Source organism: Oratosquilla oratoria, chromosome 16 (genome assembly GCF_046742065.1).
Source record: "Oratosquilla oratoria isolate Oo_2021 chromosome 16, ASM4674206v1, whole genome shotgun sequence".
In the NCBI taxonomy this organism is placed as follows: domain Eukaryota; kingdom Metazoa; phylum Arthropoda; class Malacostraca; order Stomatopoda; family Squillidae; genus Oratosquilla; species Oratosquilla oratoria.
In genome coordinates this window covers 36801035-36817081 of record NC_134792.1, presented here as the reverse complement: position 1 = coordinate 36817081, position 16047 = coordinate 36801035, and the positions used below count along the sequence as shown (strand labels likewise).

General features: G+C 40.8%; 1 protein-coding gene across 1 annotated transcript; it reads right to left on the bottom strand.

The window, feature by feature from the left end:
• Positions 1 to 1381: 1381 nt before the first annotated feature.
• On the bottom strand, positions 1382 to 7506 carry LOC143033905 (tubulin beta-1 chain-like). Its single transcript, XM_076199541.1, has 5 exons — positions 7440 to 7506; positions 4130 to 4222; positions 2923 to 3157; positions 2581 to 2825; positions 1382 to 2351 (listed from the first exon to the last, which is right to left on the bottom strand). Exons 2-5 carry the CDS (start codon positions 4184 to 4186, stop codon positions 1533 to 1535), a joined length of 1356 nt encoding a protein of 451 aa, XP_076055656.1. The 5' UTR covers positions 4187 to 4222; positions 7440 to 7506; the 3' UTR covers positions 1382 to 1532.
• Between the last annotated feature and the right edge of the window lie 8541 nt (positions 7507 to 16047).

The window sequence follows — 16047 nt, the reverse complement described above, 5'->3', positions numbered from 1 at the left end:
GCGCCATTTTCTTGCTATCTTCCGTGTACAGAATGATAAAATTCAAGTGTGCACTGGTGACCTATTGGGGTGGTTTAGATGCATTCTACTGTTTTTATTCTATACTGCTGTGTTTTGCTCAATGTTGGGAGTTATACCATGGAAGCAGTCAAGGGTTGCTAGGCAGCAATTACATATACCAAAGGCATTTTTCCTCTTACAAGGGAGGTAACCACAAAGGCACAAATCCACTCCCATTCACTACTGGCAGCAATTACAATAGTTTACTTCTATTGTAATTTTTTACTGCAAGAACTCCAAGAAGGCCAAAGGTCACTACAATAAAATTAGAGGCCCAGATTTTTAGGATTTTCCAATGTTGTGCTGTGAGCTATCCAAGAGTGGATATTGTGAACCAGTGGATAGCAGGACTGAAGTGTGGAAATTGTAGGGCACTTTGCAATTGTTATAGAATGAAAGCAGGGAGGTGAATATGTATAACTGAGCATTGCCACCTATTAAGTGTGGAAGTTTGGGGAATTAGTAAGGGTTAAACGAAGAGGGCTCTGAACACCTACCTGTCCATTGCAAGGTTCATGTTGCATGGGCGTGGGAATTAGCTGGCATAAAAGCATGAATGCAGTCTGGAGTCACTCATCGATACATTCTCTAGCCAGTACAGCACCTTTCCACACTGGAGACCCATTTAACTTCAGTACGATGATGCCTACGTAGGCATCATGAGGCACACAAGGATGCTGGCACCTAATTTGTTGTAGTCATACACGTTACCCCAAATTCCATGTACAGGTTTGATCACATTTTGTTTATTACTACTCAGTAAAATTACAGTACAACAGTGACTTTTACAAGAGTACACGTGGCAGCTGATGCCGATCTAGAATTACTTTTACTAAAGTGGTTAACCCAAAGTTCATGGCCCATACTTTCTTTTGTAGCATGGAATTTGATAAGCCGTGCCCATGGGCAAACATTAAAGACAGCAAGTTTCAATCCACCACCATCTCTACCTTCAAGTAACCACCCCCCCCACAACCTACTTGTCCTGCAAATTTCCAAATTGTACCTTTAAGTTAGATATTCCTCTAAACAAGTTTTCTCCACTCCATAATTTACACCAAGGGACAGGGTAACCTGTGGCCAATTATGTACAGTAGACATGACCCTCCATCACTAGTCGAATTAAACCCAACAATGAAGACTTTGAACTTATACAGGTTGTTACACAAAACATTGTGGTGTTGTAGTCCGCACATCTGTTTACACCAACATGTAGTACTTGGTATACTGGACAAATTTCCAACACCTAGCATTTAGCTTCTGATCAGGGTTCAGGTTGAAAATCCACGAACCTTAGTCTACATTAAGGATAATTAAAGCATTTTCAATTATAAAGAAAAAATAGACAGAACTTGTGTATTTGATCTCATTTGATCTTACAGAGTACAAAAATACAAGTAAAATACTTATTGAATGAGAATCACAAGATTTGGAAGAAATACTGGGCATACAAAAGTAAAATACTGACATGCTTAGTTATATTCACCCTCAACTACCTCCTCCTCAAACTCTCCCTCATCGTCAGCAGTGGCTTCCTGGTACTGCTGGTACTCTGAAACCAGATCATTCATGTTTGACTCTGCTTCAGTGAACTCCATCTCATCCATACCCTCACCTGTGTACCAATGCAAGAAAGCTTTCCTACGGAACATAGCCGTGAACTGCTCACTAACTCTCTTAAAGAGTTCTTGAATGGCAGTGGAGTTACCGATGAAGGTGGCAGCCATCTTGAGGCCACGAGGAGGAATGTCACAAACAGCAGTCTTGACGTTGTTAGGGATCCATTCAACAAAGAATGAAGAATTCTTATTCTGAATGTTGTACATCTGCTCATCAACTTCCTTCATGGACATGCGACCTCTGAACATAGCAGCCACAGTCAGGTAACGACCATGCCGAGGATCACAAGCTGCCATCATGTTCTTTGCATCAAACATCTGCTGTGTGAGCTCAGGAACAGTCAGGGCACGGTACTGTTGAGAACCACGGGCAGTCAAAGGAGCAAAGCCAGGCATAAAGAAGTGAAGACGTGGGAAGGGGACCATGTTTACTGCAAGTTTCCTAAGGTCAGCATTCAGCTGGCCTGGGAAACGCAAGCATGTGGTTACACCAGACATGGTCAGAGACACTAGATGGTTCAAGTCGCCATAGGTGGGGTTCTGCAGTTTCAAAGTTCTGAAGCATATGTCGTACAGAGCTTCATTGTCAATAGTATAGGTCTCGTCAGTGTTTTCAACCAACTGATGGATAGATAGTGTGGCATTATATGGCTCCACTACAGTGTCTGATACCTGTAAACAAGATGAGAATCAAGTGACTACAATGTCATCAGAAAAATATTGCAATAATATACATTCAGAAATTGTATTCCCAGTGATGTTAGAGCAAGTTTCACAACTAACCCTATGGGTACCAGGAAATTACTCTAGGCATCGTGAGATCGGAGATTACCATCAAGGTTTACTGGTCACCGAGCAATTGAGGCCATACTTAAATTAATACAAATATGTGGCTACTAACCTTGGGGGAGGGGACAACGGAGAAAGTGTTCATGATTCTGTCTGGGAATTCTTCACGGACCTTTGAAACAAGGAGAGTTCCCATACCAGATCCAGTACCACCACCCAAAGAGTGTGTGAGCTGGAATCCCTGAAGGCAATCACACTTCTCAGCCTCTTTCCGTACAACATCTAGAACGGAGTCTACCAACTCTGCACCCTCGGTGTAGTGGCCCTTAGCCCAGTTGTTCCCTGCTCCACTCTGACCTGAAGATATAAGATTTTTAATAGACAATTCAACAGCAATGTTACAAACTCTTTGAGACAAATATAAGACGAATTTCATTATCAATTTAAAACTTACCAAAGACAAAACTGTCTGGCTTGAACAGCTGTCCAAGGGCCCCAGCACGAACACTGTCCATGGTACCTGGTTCCAGATCTACCAGCACAGCCCTTGGCACATATTTGCCCTGGTTGCCTTCATTGTAATAAACATTGATGCGTTCCAACTGCAGGTCCCTGAGTTCCTTGTCACCATCATTGCTATATTCACCAGTGGGCTGGATCCCATGTTCATCACCAATGATTTCCCAGAACTGAAATAAAGAACGCAGCAACCTCAAAGACAAGAATTCCATTAAAGGTATATGCATGTACCTAGATAATGGCAACATCTCTATGGTCCATGAACACCAATCTCACAAGATAGGAGTCAAGAAGAATGGCACCTTTGTAGGCACTCTGGCTGACTACCTACATGACTAGAACATGGCAACATTATATTTCCATTCCATCAAAGGAAAGCAAGAAAGACTTACTGGTATGGGATAGATTAAAGAAAAACTGGGTCCAAATATGGAGAAGTTACTAAAGAAAATGTGAGAATGAATTTGCCTTGGAAGGGTGTGATAATAGTGGAATGATTGTTCAACCTGTTCTAAGGTATTGTCAATTTTGGAGGGCATGCATGTAAAGCCAACAGTTCACCAGTGTCCTCTTAATGAAGCCACTGCCAGGACATTACAAGATGCACGGAGTTTTCTCTGGTACAAAGGGGTATATACAGGCATAGATATTAAGCTATGTAGCTTAACCATTGAGTGCAGAAGTCAGGATCATGATCAGTATGAGTTGGAACACACTTGAAGGTAGCTCAAGGTAATTGGAGCTGAATACATTAAAAATTTCATGACAATACGTCAGACTTTAAGTCTTTCCCTATCTATGCTCCATTGCTTATTCCTACAAAAAATTAAGGTGATGCTGCTTGGATTTGCAGCAACATAAAAAACAATGGAGCAGCAAGGTGTTGAATTATAAGAAAAATAAAAAATGTTTAGGGGGTATGAAAATTGTCAGAGGAAACTTACTTCTTGGATGAATTCAGATTGTAACAGGAAAGAATACAGAGAATTCATACAAGGCAGAAAAATATTACACTAGAAGGGTGTGGGAGAGGGGAAAAGCAAGATGGGGAATGAGACAAGTGAGAAAGGCATTGACAGCCTTTACAAGATGTACAATGCAAAAGACCCTGTTACGAAAAATAAACCAAATTAAAAACTTACCTTTGTACCAATCTGGTTTCCACACTGGCCAGTCTGCACGTGAACAATTTCCCTCATTGTGATTAGCTGGATTTAAATTTCCTTTACAACCAGCTGAAAATAAAATGTCACTAATTAAAAAAGGTATACTAGCTAATCTTATACAGACACGCAATACAGGATTCTTACTTTAGAAAACATAACACAAAAATCCTGACCATTAACTGACAAGGCTACAAGTTGTAAAGTAAAAATATGGTGTTCAAGATATTTGTACCAAGATATGGGGCAAACAGAAAACCTAGAGCACTGGTACAAAACAGGCACATACATATACCAAAGGCTCCCCCCCCCCTTATAAGGGGGGTAGAAAAGGCATAGAAGCCATTCCCACCTAATACACTACCCTACACCCTCCCTCTTATCTTGGCACCTCCTGGATGATGGGTCATTCCTACATCTTGTCTACTGCCAGTCAGAGGGAGTGTTGCAAGACACAGCACATCCACAGCAAGGCTGCTTCATTAAATTGGCAACCTCATGCAGAAAAGGAGACGACAGGGAGAAATCCTTTATGGCTGTGTCAAACTTTTCTAACACATACTACCTCACCCCCCATCTATTCCACCTCATCATCCACATACAACCATTCTCCATTCACCCGTCTTCTGCCATCCTTCCTCAACACATTCGCCAATGCCCTTTTCACCCCATCCATCCACCTCGTCCTAGGTCACCCCCTCCACATCTGCCTTCCATACCTCTTTTACTAGTCTTTCTTCACCCATTCTTTCCACGAGTCCAAACCATCCCAATACTCTTTCATCCACCCTATCTCCCAACTCCCTTACCACCCGTTCTCCTTTCCCTTTCTATCCAACCTAGTAACCCCCTAACATACTTCTCAGACACCATCTCAAATGCCTTCTCTCTTATGTTCAAGTTCCTGCCCCATACAGTGCTATCGGGACAATCACTCCTTCATACAATCTCCTCTTAGCATCCATTCCCAAATGTCTTTCTCACCACTTTTTAATCCACCAAGGCATTTGCTTGCTTCTCTCAATCTACAGGTGTAGAGGAAATAAAGGAAAGGCCAAGAGACCATGGGGTGTGAATAATATGTATAAAACCTGAAAACAGTTTCCAGCTTTCGGCACAGGCGTTTCCTCATCAAGTCCAACATCTTACCGAAAGAGTTCACAAGGAAACTAGCCTGGATGCAAGGTCTGTCATGTGTAGTATTTCTGGCTTAGGAACGAGTTCGTTCCTTATGTACAAGTTCATCTCCCTGCTCCAATGTGGCAATGGTGTCAGCAGGCTCTTAACGTGTATAGGCACGGTAGCAGGACCTGTAGTAGTGTCCTTCAGCAGCAAGTTCTCGACTCATAATGGCAAGCAATGAACATAATGAAAACCCCAATGAACTCCAGAATTACAAGTACCACATTAGGTTTAGTTGGGTTATGACAAATTAATCATACTTTAATTTCTTCAAACTCTGCATCTACCAAAAACATGACATCTCAAATAGTATTTAGTTTTATACTGCTATATCACATGTGTGCACTTCTAAAAAATTTACTGGTTTGCCTTCAGCCTTTGTTGGGTGTTCCTGACAATTTCACCAGTTTCCCTTTGTAATGTGGGCCTGATGTTAAAAATATTGCAGGCATCACAAAGGATCAATAATGCCATCTCATTGCTAGGATGTTACAAAATGGCACCCAGTAGATTCTAAGTGGAAGTGCATCCATTTACATGTTAGGAGAGTGGGACTCAATTGAAATAATGTACAATACTCGTCTATACATTTACACACCAACCATGTCTGGGCACAGCTGACATGACAAAACCAACCTCTAATTGCACCAGACTTCAACATTTACCCCAGGATTGGCAAACACTGCTTTCCACGCTGGAATTGGAGAAGTGTCCCAACATGAACAAATTGCAAGACTCATCAACATAACCTACAATTGAATTCTGTGAATCAATGGATGATAGAAGGGAAAAGTGTTTCCGGCAAGGTTTGAAGAGATATGGAACTGAAAGCAGCAGTAGATCACTCTTCTTCATAGTTGGAGTTTGTCAGCCGTATTCCGCCGTTTACACAGCGCTCATTACATCCACCCTCATACAAAATAACACTAGTATTCTTGCTTCAGTCATATCATCCAGATCATAACACTCAGTAAACAAGTATGTCTTCAGTCTTTTCTTGAATATTTCAACATTTTCAGCCATCTTAAGATCACTGAGGACTTTCCCCGGAACTTAACCAAGCAAGTAATAACTCTTGCAGAAGACAGCATTTCTAGTAAATGGGGCTCCATTTTCCCAAATTACAAAAAGCTGTGAAAATGTTAATGTCAGTTGAACAGGAAAATGCGAGGAAGTGACACTGGCTTGGCATTTCGTTTCCTGGTAGCTGCCCTGGCTAATGAAGTTTGCAGACATCCCAGTGTTACTAGTGGCCATGATGATTCATCATAAAGATCAGGTCTCAAGACACCAAATCAAGTAACTTCTTCTAGTCAGCTCAACGAGGTGCCTTGGCAAAACCCTTCCATTTCACACTTAGGCCGTCATCTGAGCACTCTTTGTACTTCCAAATCCACTTCAAGTACCTCTACTGAGTAGACTAGTGGAGTAGACTACTCCATTCATTTTCAACCTGTCAATATTCATTGTACATCTCTTAACTTACATTCGCGGGTGAATGTAATGTTGAAGTCCTTACCTAATCGAGAAACAGTGAGGAAATAAGAAGTACACTTCTTGTCGTGATCCCCACCTTGTTGGCCAGTTATTGGGCGCAAATTTCACTTATAACGATCAAGTTCAAACGCTGGAGACATGGAGTACGAATTCATTAAATAAACTTTGGCACACTAAAACATCACAGAAACTTGTATATTCTCGAGTTATAGAGGACCAACACTTAACAATATACGCTAACCGCCTCAGCCGGAGTACGCGCCAACGGCCGCCATAAATTTCGAACTACTTTCCCCTAATTCACCATTAGTAATTGTATTGCGCGTACCTGTCTTATGTTAGGCACATACAATACAACGTTTATTTAACAAACTTGTTCGTCTAATGAAACTCCATCGAGCTGTCACGTGTTTCCTGATCTGCACAAAGATTTTGTAACCCACTGCTCATCCCTTGGTCATGTCTCAAATTCCCATATAGCCTAATTAAGCTTAAATCTAAATGCATGCGCTAATATACAAGTAGATTATATGAGTACCAACTAATGTAAATATATATTCACACTTATGTACAAATTTTCACTAAACAAACTGTATAAAACATGACTAACTTGTTCGCACTGTTACTTCTGTCACGTCTCGCAATTCAAGACTGAGAAACGAGCGGGGAGGTACATGAACGACGGTTACTAATCAAACAAGAACCAACTACACATTTATTTTTAATCTTAATATCATATATATCATAGATATATTTGTAAACCAATTAGTATTTACTTTTATTTTAATTTTTCATAATTTTTATTAATATTTTAGATATTTAAGTTCTGTACAAAAAACAAACAGCATTAACCTACAATTGACTAAAACCTATCGAACGCGCAGCTTTCAAATCTTGTATCATTTTGGCGGCTTTACGGGGACTTGTCGGTGGTGCCAGATCATACGAAGTATCATAAATATATTTTCTATCAAACTAGAAAAAATAACACAAAGTATATATTTTTGTTGTTGTTGTCTTTTTAATTTGGTTAATTACACGATGGAACTCCAAAACAATGGCCATAGTGAGTTTCCTATTGTTTTCAATTTCTAAAATTGGTTTGTTTGGGTAAGAATAAGATAGATAAATAAAAATTAAAATTTTGTTAATTGAATAATCATAAAATTTCCATTAGAAACAAAAAGAAGTGATTGCAGGACTGACACTGTAAAGAATTACAAGTCAATTCAAAACACAAAGGACTGTTGAAGAATCAGTTGACACTAAAAATTACATAAGCAACTGAGTTTTGAATACGTTGACTTGCTTTCAGCACCATACAATATATATATATATATATATAAATATATATATATATATATATATATATATATATATATATATATATATATATATATATACATAGGCTACCTCCAAACATATAACCCACTTTCAGAGAAAAATTAAACTCAGAGGTGAAGTGATCCTTATATTTCGACCACTAACTGTGGTCGTACTTCTGAAGAGGACCACAGTTAGTGGTCGAAATATAAGGATTACTTCACTTCTGAGTTTAATTTTTCTCTGAAAGTGGGTTATAAGTTTGAATTTTACTTATGTGCTACTACATCACGTTACTCTAATATATGAATATATATATACATACATACATACATTTATATATATATATATATATATATACATATATGTATATATATATATATATATATATATCATCAGATACTAAACTAGAAAAAATGCTACCTTTTATACGAGGCATATCAAATATTTTAGTTTTCTTACCATTAATCTATGGATGAATGCTGAGAATCTCTAACCTAGTAAACCCAGATATACTTTGAAATTTCCAATAGAATACAGACTACAGGAAGAAATGAATGAAGGCATTGAACTATTTCCACATTTGAGAGGAATTGATTTGCTACAACATCAGTAGTACTGAGGTTTTCGCTACAGTAAGGCAAAACTGTAATGTCATGACGTGCATTTTAACCATAAGACCATTGATATCCTCTGGGTTAATACTTATTTTGTCATGTCTTTCTACAACACACACATATACACAGGAGCGTATAAATTCATTGGTGGCAACCTCTGTCGACAAACATAACAACAGACATCGACGTCAGATCGTTTGGGCGGGAATTCAAATGTCACCGAGTGAGGTCAAGCGGAATTTTAAAAACAATTGCTTAAGGTCAATTGCCGACACCTGGATGACCAACCCTGAGGTCATGGGAACAAATTTAAAAGACAACCTGTCTATAAGCGCTGTGTCCCCAGACTGACCGTGGTGAGGTCACCTAAATCTACAAGTAAGATGCTCTACAGAAACAACATTCAGTGGAGATGTGTCAATCCATGGATTAATAACTGTGAAGTGATCGCTGAAACTATTGATTGTTTTGATAAAAAAAAATAGATAACTTTATGGATAGGAATGGTAGGTGGATTTCCAGTAGGCCCTTTGGTCTCTTGCAGTCTTCTTCATTCTTACGTTCTTAAGTTAAATAGCCTAAGTTCGTAAGAGAATTCAAAACTAGGCGTGGCAGTTGGAGACAGACATCCCTCGAGTTTAACTTCTTTCCTGTAAGCTGAATACAATTAAATAAATACATGCATAAATGCATACGTTTCTATTTACATACATACATACATACATACACACACACATACACAAACACACACACGCACACACACACACACACACACACACACACATATATATATGTATATACAATTGTATACATACATGTATGCATACATACATACACGCATACATATATTCATAACGATATATACATTCATAAATACATACATATATACATATGTGCATACATATACACATATGCATACAGTCCATACATACATACATACTGTACATACAATGCATTCATACATGCATGCATACATACATACTTATATACATGCATGCATATATACATACATAAATACATACATACATGCATAACTACATGCATACACACACACACATACACACATACACACACGCATATATATATACATATATATATATATATATATATATATGAGTACATACATACATGCTTACATACATACATACCTACATGCATACATACACATACATACACACATATTACATACATACATTAATACGTACATGCATACAAATATATATACATACATATACACATGCATATATACACATACATACACACATATTACATACATACATGCATTAATACGTACATGCATACAAATATACATACATACACACATGCATATATATACCACATAATACACACATACACACATACATGCATGCACTCATACATACGTACATACATACATACATGTATACACACACACATATTATATACATACATTAATACGTACATGCATACAAATATACATACATACATGCATATATACTAACATACATACTGTAATACATACATACATACACACATACTTACATATATACATACATACACACACATACTTACATGCATATGTAAATGTATACATACATATATGTATGCATACATGCCTGCACACAAACATGATACACATACATATATTCATTCATGCATACATACATACACACATACATACATGAGTACATGCACACATACATACAAATATACATACATGCATACATACATGCACACAGACATAATACAGACATACATATATTCATGCATACATACAAACTTAAATGCACATACATACATACACATTTACATACATGTATACATACATACATACAAACTTAAATGCACATACATGCATACACATTTACATACATGTATACATATATACATACATAACGAACACAAGCTTTCGATCCGTTTCCACGAAAGGAAATTATTTATTAAGGAGAGAGATGTAAGCAATTATGTCGTGATGTAAGAAATAATTAATCAATAAAACAAAAATAAAGTGAAGGAATAAATAAATGTGAGAAAAACGACAGCCCCCGAGGGAATATTATATTGAATTGAAAGACTTCATGATCAGTCTCCAAGATTGATATCAGTAGATCATAGGTAGGATTATACAATGAACATAAACTAAGCGTGATTTCAATTAGCAAAGGGTGTGACCCCAAAGGCAAAGCGAGGCTTCAGAATCAGTGCATCCTGTGTCCTCCTCCTACCCCTCTCCCTGACCCTCCTCTCCCCTGGAAGCCCCCCCTCCCCCTCCCCCACCCCCGACCTCGAGACACGATCGTCGACCTTCCGGTCGAAGCGGCGTCGTGGTTATGTGTCTTCTCGCTGCCTGGGCTCACTTTACAGTAGAGAGCTTCTTAACCTATTCCGACCCCAGCTCGATCCAGCTCCCCTAACGTATTGTTGCAGGTACTACAGTTGATCTATTTAAGCATACGATTCCGTTAAGTTGAAAAAAAACTATACCATCTTGAAAGAATCAAATAGATTTGTTTCTCACAGGGTATAAAAATCCAACGTGATTAAAACCATTATTGACTGACGTTGCCGACATTTTCAGGACTTGTTTTGACCACTGTCAGGTGGTTTCAGTCATCTGAAAGACGACACCCCTAAATGGCCTCGAATGAGAACGGAGGGACTAGTCGGTTCGGGACCCGAACTCAGCGGAGATCTGTCCGCCTCGAGCTAATACCTTGGCCTTGAAGTGGAAGGAATGCAGCCCGACAGAGGAAGGTACTACCTGTAGCACAACCTATGGGTTCGGCAGAGAAGCGTTAGGCTATCGACTGGAGGAACTTTGTATACAAAGTCGACGATCCTTTGGAGTCCACTGCTGAACAAAGGCATCTCCCAACCTCTTCTTCCATGGGTCGCTTGGCTTAGCCAAACTCTGCCGCGTCACTACTGCAAACTTCTCTATCTTGTCTCCTCACTTTCTGTCTCGTCTTTCTCTTCTACGTTTGCCATCAGGTAAATGGAGCACACACACGTACACACACACACACACACACACACACACACACACACACGCACACATTTGGAAAAAAAATCTTTGCATCCGGAGTTGGCCTGCATCTGTTCGCGTCATCTGTTTTAGTCCACTGTAACTCCAGCAGCTTTTGCTTCCTTTATATCCAAAACCGCTTTTATTAACCCAAACACCGAACGATTTTATTCAGTTGAGAGGAAGACTGCGTTAAGATCAGTAGAGGCGTCATGCAAGATGTTGTTCTGTCGACATCCAGACTATTTTATTCAGCCGAGAGGACGCCTTTGTGGTTCGCGTGAAGACGTTGAACTCTGCGCCGTGGTGCTTCACGAACGCTGCCTGGCGAGGGAGGACGGACCCGAGAGGGTAGAATCAACACTCGACTCGATGAACCCCTTCATTCCGGTGACACAAGATTCTATGGGTGAGTCTTTGCAGTTGGGGACGTCTCCGAATTGAAGGGTGACCCCTTTGCTCTCCTGCACGTCTTGACAGTAGCGGGAAGCTCGCGGTAGAATACATAACTCATTCAAAGACGTGTAACATTCCCTGCTATGGGGTTTTACGGGACACAACGGCCCCCTGAGACGTTGCTGCGGAAGTTGACACTGTGTCCTCTTACGTTTCCACTTCGAGCCGTCTACCACGAGACGGTCACGTGGACGACCCATCGGGGCTTCGTCGTGTCACGTCCGTGACGCGGTTTCCGCTACCTGAGCGTGACTTAGGTCGAATTGGCAGAATGACGTTTGACTTTGCGTCCTCTGGAAGCAGGGGGTTGCCCCTTGTGTGGATTTCATCATGAAGCGTTTACTAGATCATGTCCACAGAATACATGAAACAGAGAGAGAACAACCTGAAAGACTTCTAGATTGCGATAGACAGACGAATGCAGACAGGAGCAGATAGAGAGACCAGGAAAAATAGAGAGGAACAAAGAGAGGCAGAGAAGGCTAAATAGTTCATCTTCTCAATGAAAACAACTGCAGGAACTTGAAGGTGGTTTCGGGAACAGACAGAGAGACAAAGAAAAAGAGAGAGAGAAGTAAAAGAAAGGCAGAGGGGTCTAAAAGACTCATCTCTTCAATAAAAACAATTGCAGGAACTTGAAAGTGCGGGGTGTGGGGGTGTGGGTGCGACGCCAGGTGTCAAATACGTCAGAGGATTCTTAAGTGGTTCATCACATGATAACCTCCTTTGTTCACGTAATTGCACACTCCCGCCAACCAGCCACCCCACTCTCCTCCATTCAGAGACCCACAACCCTCCACGCCTGGCCGAGCGCCCTCCACACTCCATCTCACTCCCTCACTCCTCACTTCAGCATCGGGAGGTTACGCTCTTGGAGTTCGAATCCTGCGGACAGGGGTACAAACGTGGACGTGTTTAATTAGATGATTAATGTGTTCACGGCGTATGTGCTGAATTCTTCAGACCTTTGAATTGTTACTCTCAAGCATGTAATGTAATGCAAAGGGGGAACATACCAGACCCATTGTATTGAGTTATAAGCAGTTAGGTTCTCGATTTATGCGGGTTAGATAATGTGTATGTATGTATACATGTATGTATCTATGCATGTATGTATATGTGCATGTATGTACGTATCTGTGTATGCATGTAGGTGCGTATGTATGCATGCATGTTGTGTATGTATGTTATGTATGCATGTACGTGTGTATGTATGTATGTATGTTGTGTATGTATATACGTGTGTATGTATGTATGTATGAATAAAATCGTTTAAAGTATTTGTGTAAACACGCACACACATACGCATAAAAACACACACACGCACACACATCCCATATACAAACATACGCACACACACACATACGCATACACACACACACACAAGCACACCTACACGCGTGTGCGCACGCTTTACTGATGTAGTGGTTAGCGTTACGGCTTACGGAACTGAAATAAATCCGCGCTCAGTGCTTGAAAAGCATCACAGTACCACAATCAATGGGGCGATAGTGTGTGTGTGTGTGTCTGTCTGTGTATGTGTGTGTGTGTACGTGCGTGTGTGTCCGTCTGTGTATGTGTGTGCGCGTGTGTGTGTGTGTGTGTGTGAAATGGAGTTCTCAGGTTGCCGTGAGTTCCCGTCATCCATCGAGGAGGCATCACACGGACAACACTTCGATCGGGTTAGACGGGTCCAATCGGTTACTTCAGCCTTGGGTAACACTCACATCGAACCTCCATTCCTTTCAACACGTCGACATGCTTTATATATTTTGTTCTGGCTAATATCAGACGATTTTATTCAGTACAGGGGGGGTGGAGTACTCTTCGACCTCTATCTACACACACACACACACACACACACACACACACACACACACACACGCACACACACACACACACACACACACACACACACACACACACACACACACACGCACACACACACGCACACACGCCTCGGCGGTGCTGTGGTAGCGTTCACGACCGACACTCCAGCGGTCCGAGTTTGAATCCCACCCAGGGTTGAAATAATTTCAGTATCTCTGCGCTGCAAATCGGTACTCCAACTCTTGTGGGTGGGGAGTTGTGTGTGTGTGTAAGATCGGTCATATATGAACTCTGATCCGGTAGGGTAATAGTTGTCGATCACGAGTCCAGCACGTGATCCAAGACCATAGTGAATCACACACAGAGCTCTCTCTCTCTCTCTCTCTCTCTCTCTCTCTCTCTCTCTCTCTCTCTCTCTCTCTCTCTCTCTCTCTTTCTCTCCTGGAGTCTTTGATATCCTGTTTATCTTAACTTTTCGAATTTATTCTTAATGGTAGTGTTATGAAACTTCTTTTTGCCTGTGAAGAACTGATCTCTGATCATCAGTACGGTTTTTGCAAGGGACGATCATCTACGGGAATGTCTTCTAATGTTTATGTGTGGCTCTTGCTCATCTTCCTCCTTTGTGGGTGGGTTTCTGTAAGAAACCTAAACCACCTCATGATCTAGCACAAACCTTTGATTTCATACGCTATTCATCCGGAATGCCTGATCTTTAATTTCCGTTTTCTTTGTAGCTCTTGTTGGAGACGATCGGCGTCGTCGTTGCGGAGGCCAGAGCGCCCCGCACGTCTCTTCTCTTTGTGTGGAGACTAACTTCTACGTTGATTCGGTGAGGACCTTTGGGTCTTTGGATGGAGCCTGTGACCTTCAGGGATCGAGGGAGTGCACGGCTTGTTCACATCCCCAGCGTCATCAGATCGTCGAGAAGGGCCCTGGGGGAGCTTTGGCAAGTACATTATACTTCTTATGTTTGGTGTGTGTGTGTGTGTGTGTGTGTGTGTGTGTGTGTGTGTGTGTGTGTGTGTGTGTGTGTGTGTGTGTGTGTGTGTGTGTGTGACGGTGTGTATGTGTTTGAGTGTGTGTTTACGTATGTTTTATATGTTTGCTTCTGTGTATTTGCGTGTATGTGATTACGTGAGTGTTAGCGTGTATGTATGTCTGCGGGTGTTTTGTGTGTGCGTGTATATATGGCGTGTGTGTGCGCGGGTGAATGCGTGTGATTGTATGCGTGTATGCAATATAAGGCAATTCGACTACGACGTTCATTAAGCTACCACCAACTGGCTGGTTGACCTATGGCTTACATGTTACTGATGGCAATATCACCGTCGTAAAGTAAACATGTATGGAAAATAAAGCAAACATTGCATTAAATCAACCAACCAATTAATCAACCAACCAATTAATCAACTACATGACTCACACGACTGCGTCAACCTCTGCCACGCCACTCGGCAGACTTCTCTATCTCGTCTCTCCACTTTCTGTCTGGTCTCCCTTTTGCACGCTTACGATCTCGCGGAGTCCAGTCGGTAAGACACTTGCTCTATCGCTCATCAGTCGTTCGCGCTAACTTACCTGTCCAATTTCACTTCCTCTCTTTTACCGCCTCCACAATATCTTTCACTCCAGTTTGCTCTCTCACCCAACTTTCTTTCGGTCTCTCAACTTTATTCCCACAAATCATCTCTCCATTCTCTTCTGTGCACTTCTTAGATTTGTCTCCATCGCCTTCGCCAGCCTCCAAGTCTCACAATTATAGATTATTGCTGGCAGTATACATTGATTGTAAACTTTATGTTTCAAACACAAAGTAGACAGCCTCTCATAATCTTGTTATACTTACTAAACATTTTCCATCCAATTGTAATACGCCTTTTGATTACATTATAATGATTTTTAACAACATTCACCATCAGGCTTAGATAATTATACTCTTCAACTTCTTAAAGACTCACCATCGGTTATGATCTTTCCACTTTGAA

Excerpts from the sequence above, each read along its gene's own strand:
- LOC143033905 (XM_076199541.1), bottom strand. The coding sequence starts at position 4,186 with ATGAGGGAAATTGTTCACGTGCAGACTGGCCAGTGTGGAAACCAGATT. Across the intron at positions 2,826-2,922 it reads GCCAGACAGTTTTGTCTTTG|GTCAGAGTGGAGCAGGGAAC; the intron begins GTAAGTTTTAAA and ends TTATATCTTCAG. Across the intron at positions 2,352-2,580 it reads CCGTTGTCCCCTCCCCCAAG|GTATCAGACACTGTAGTGGA; the intron begins GTTAGTAGCCAC and ends TCTTGTTTACAG.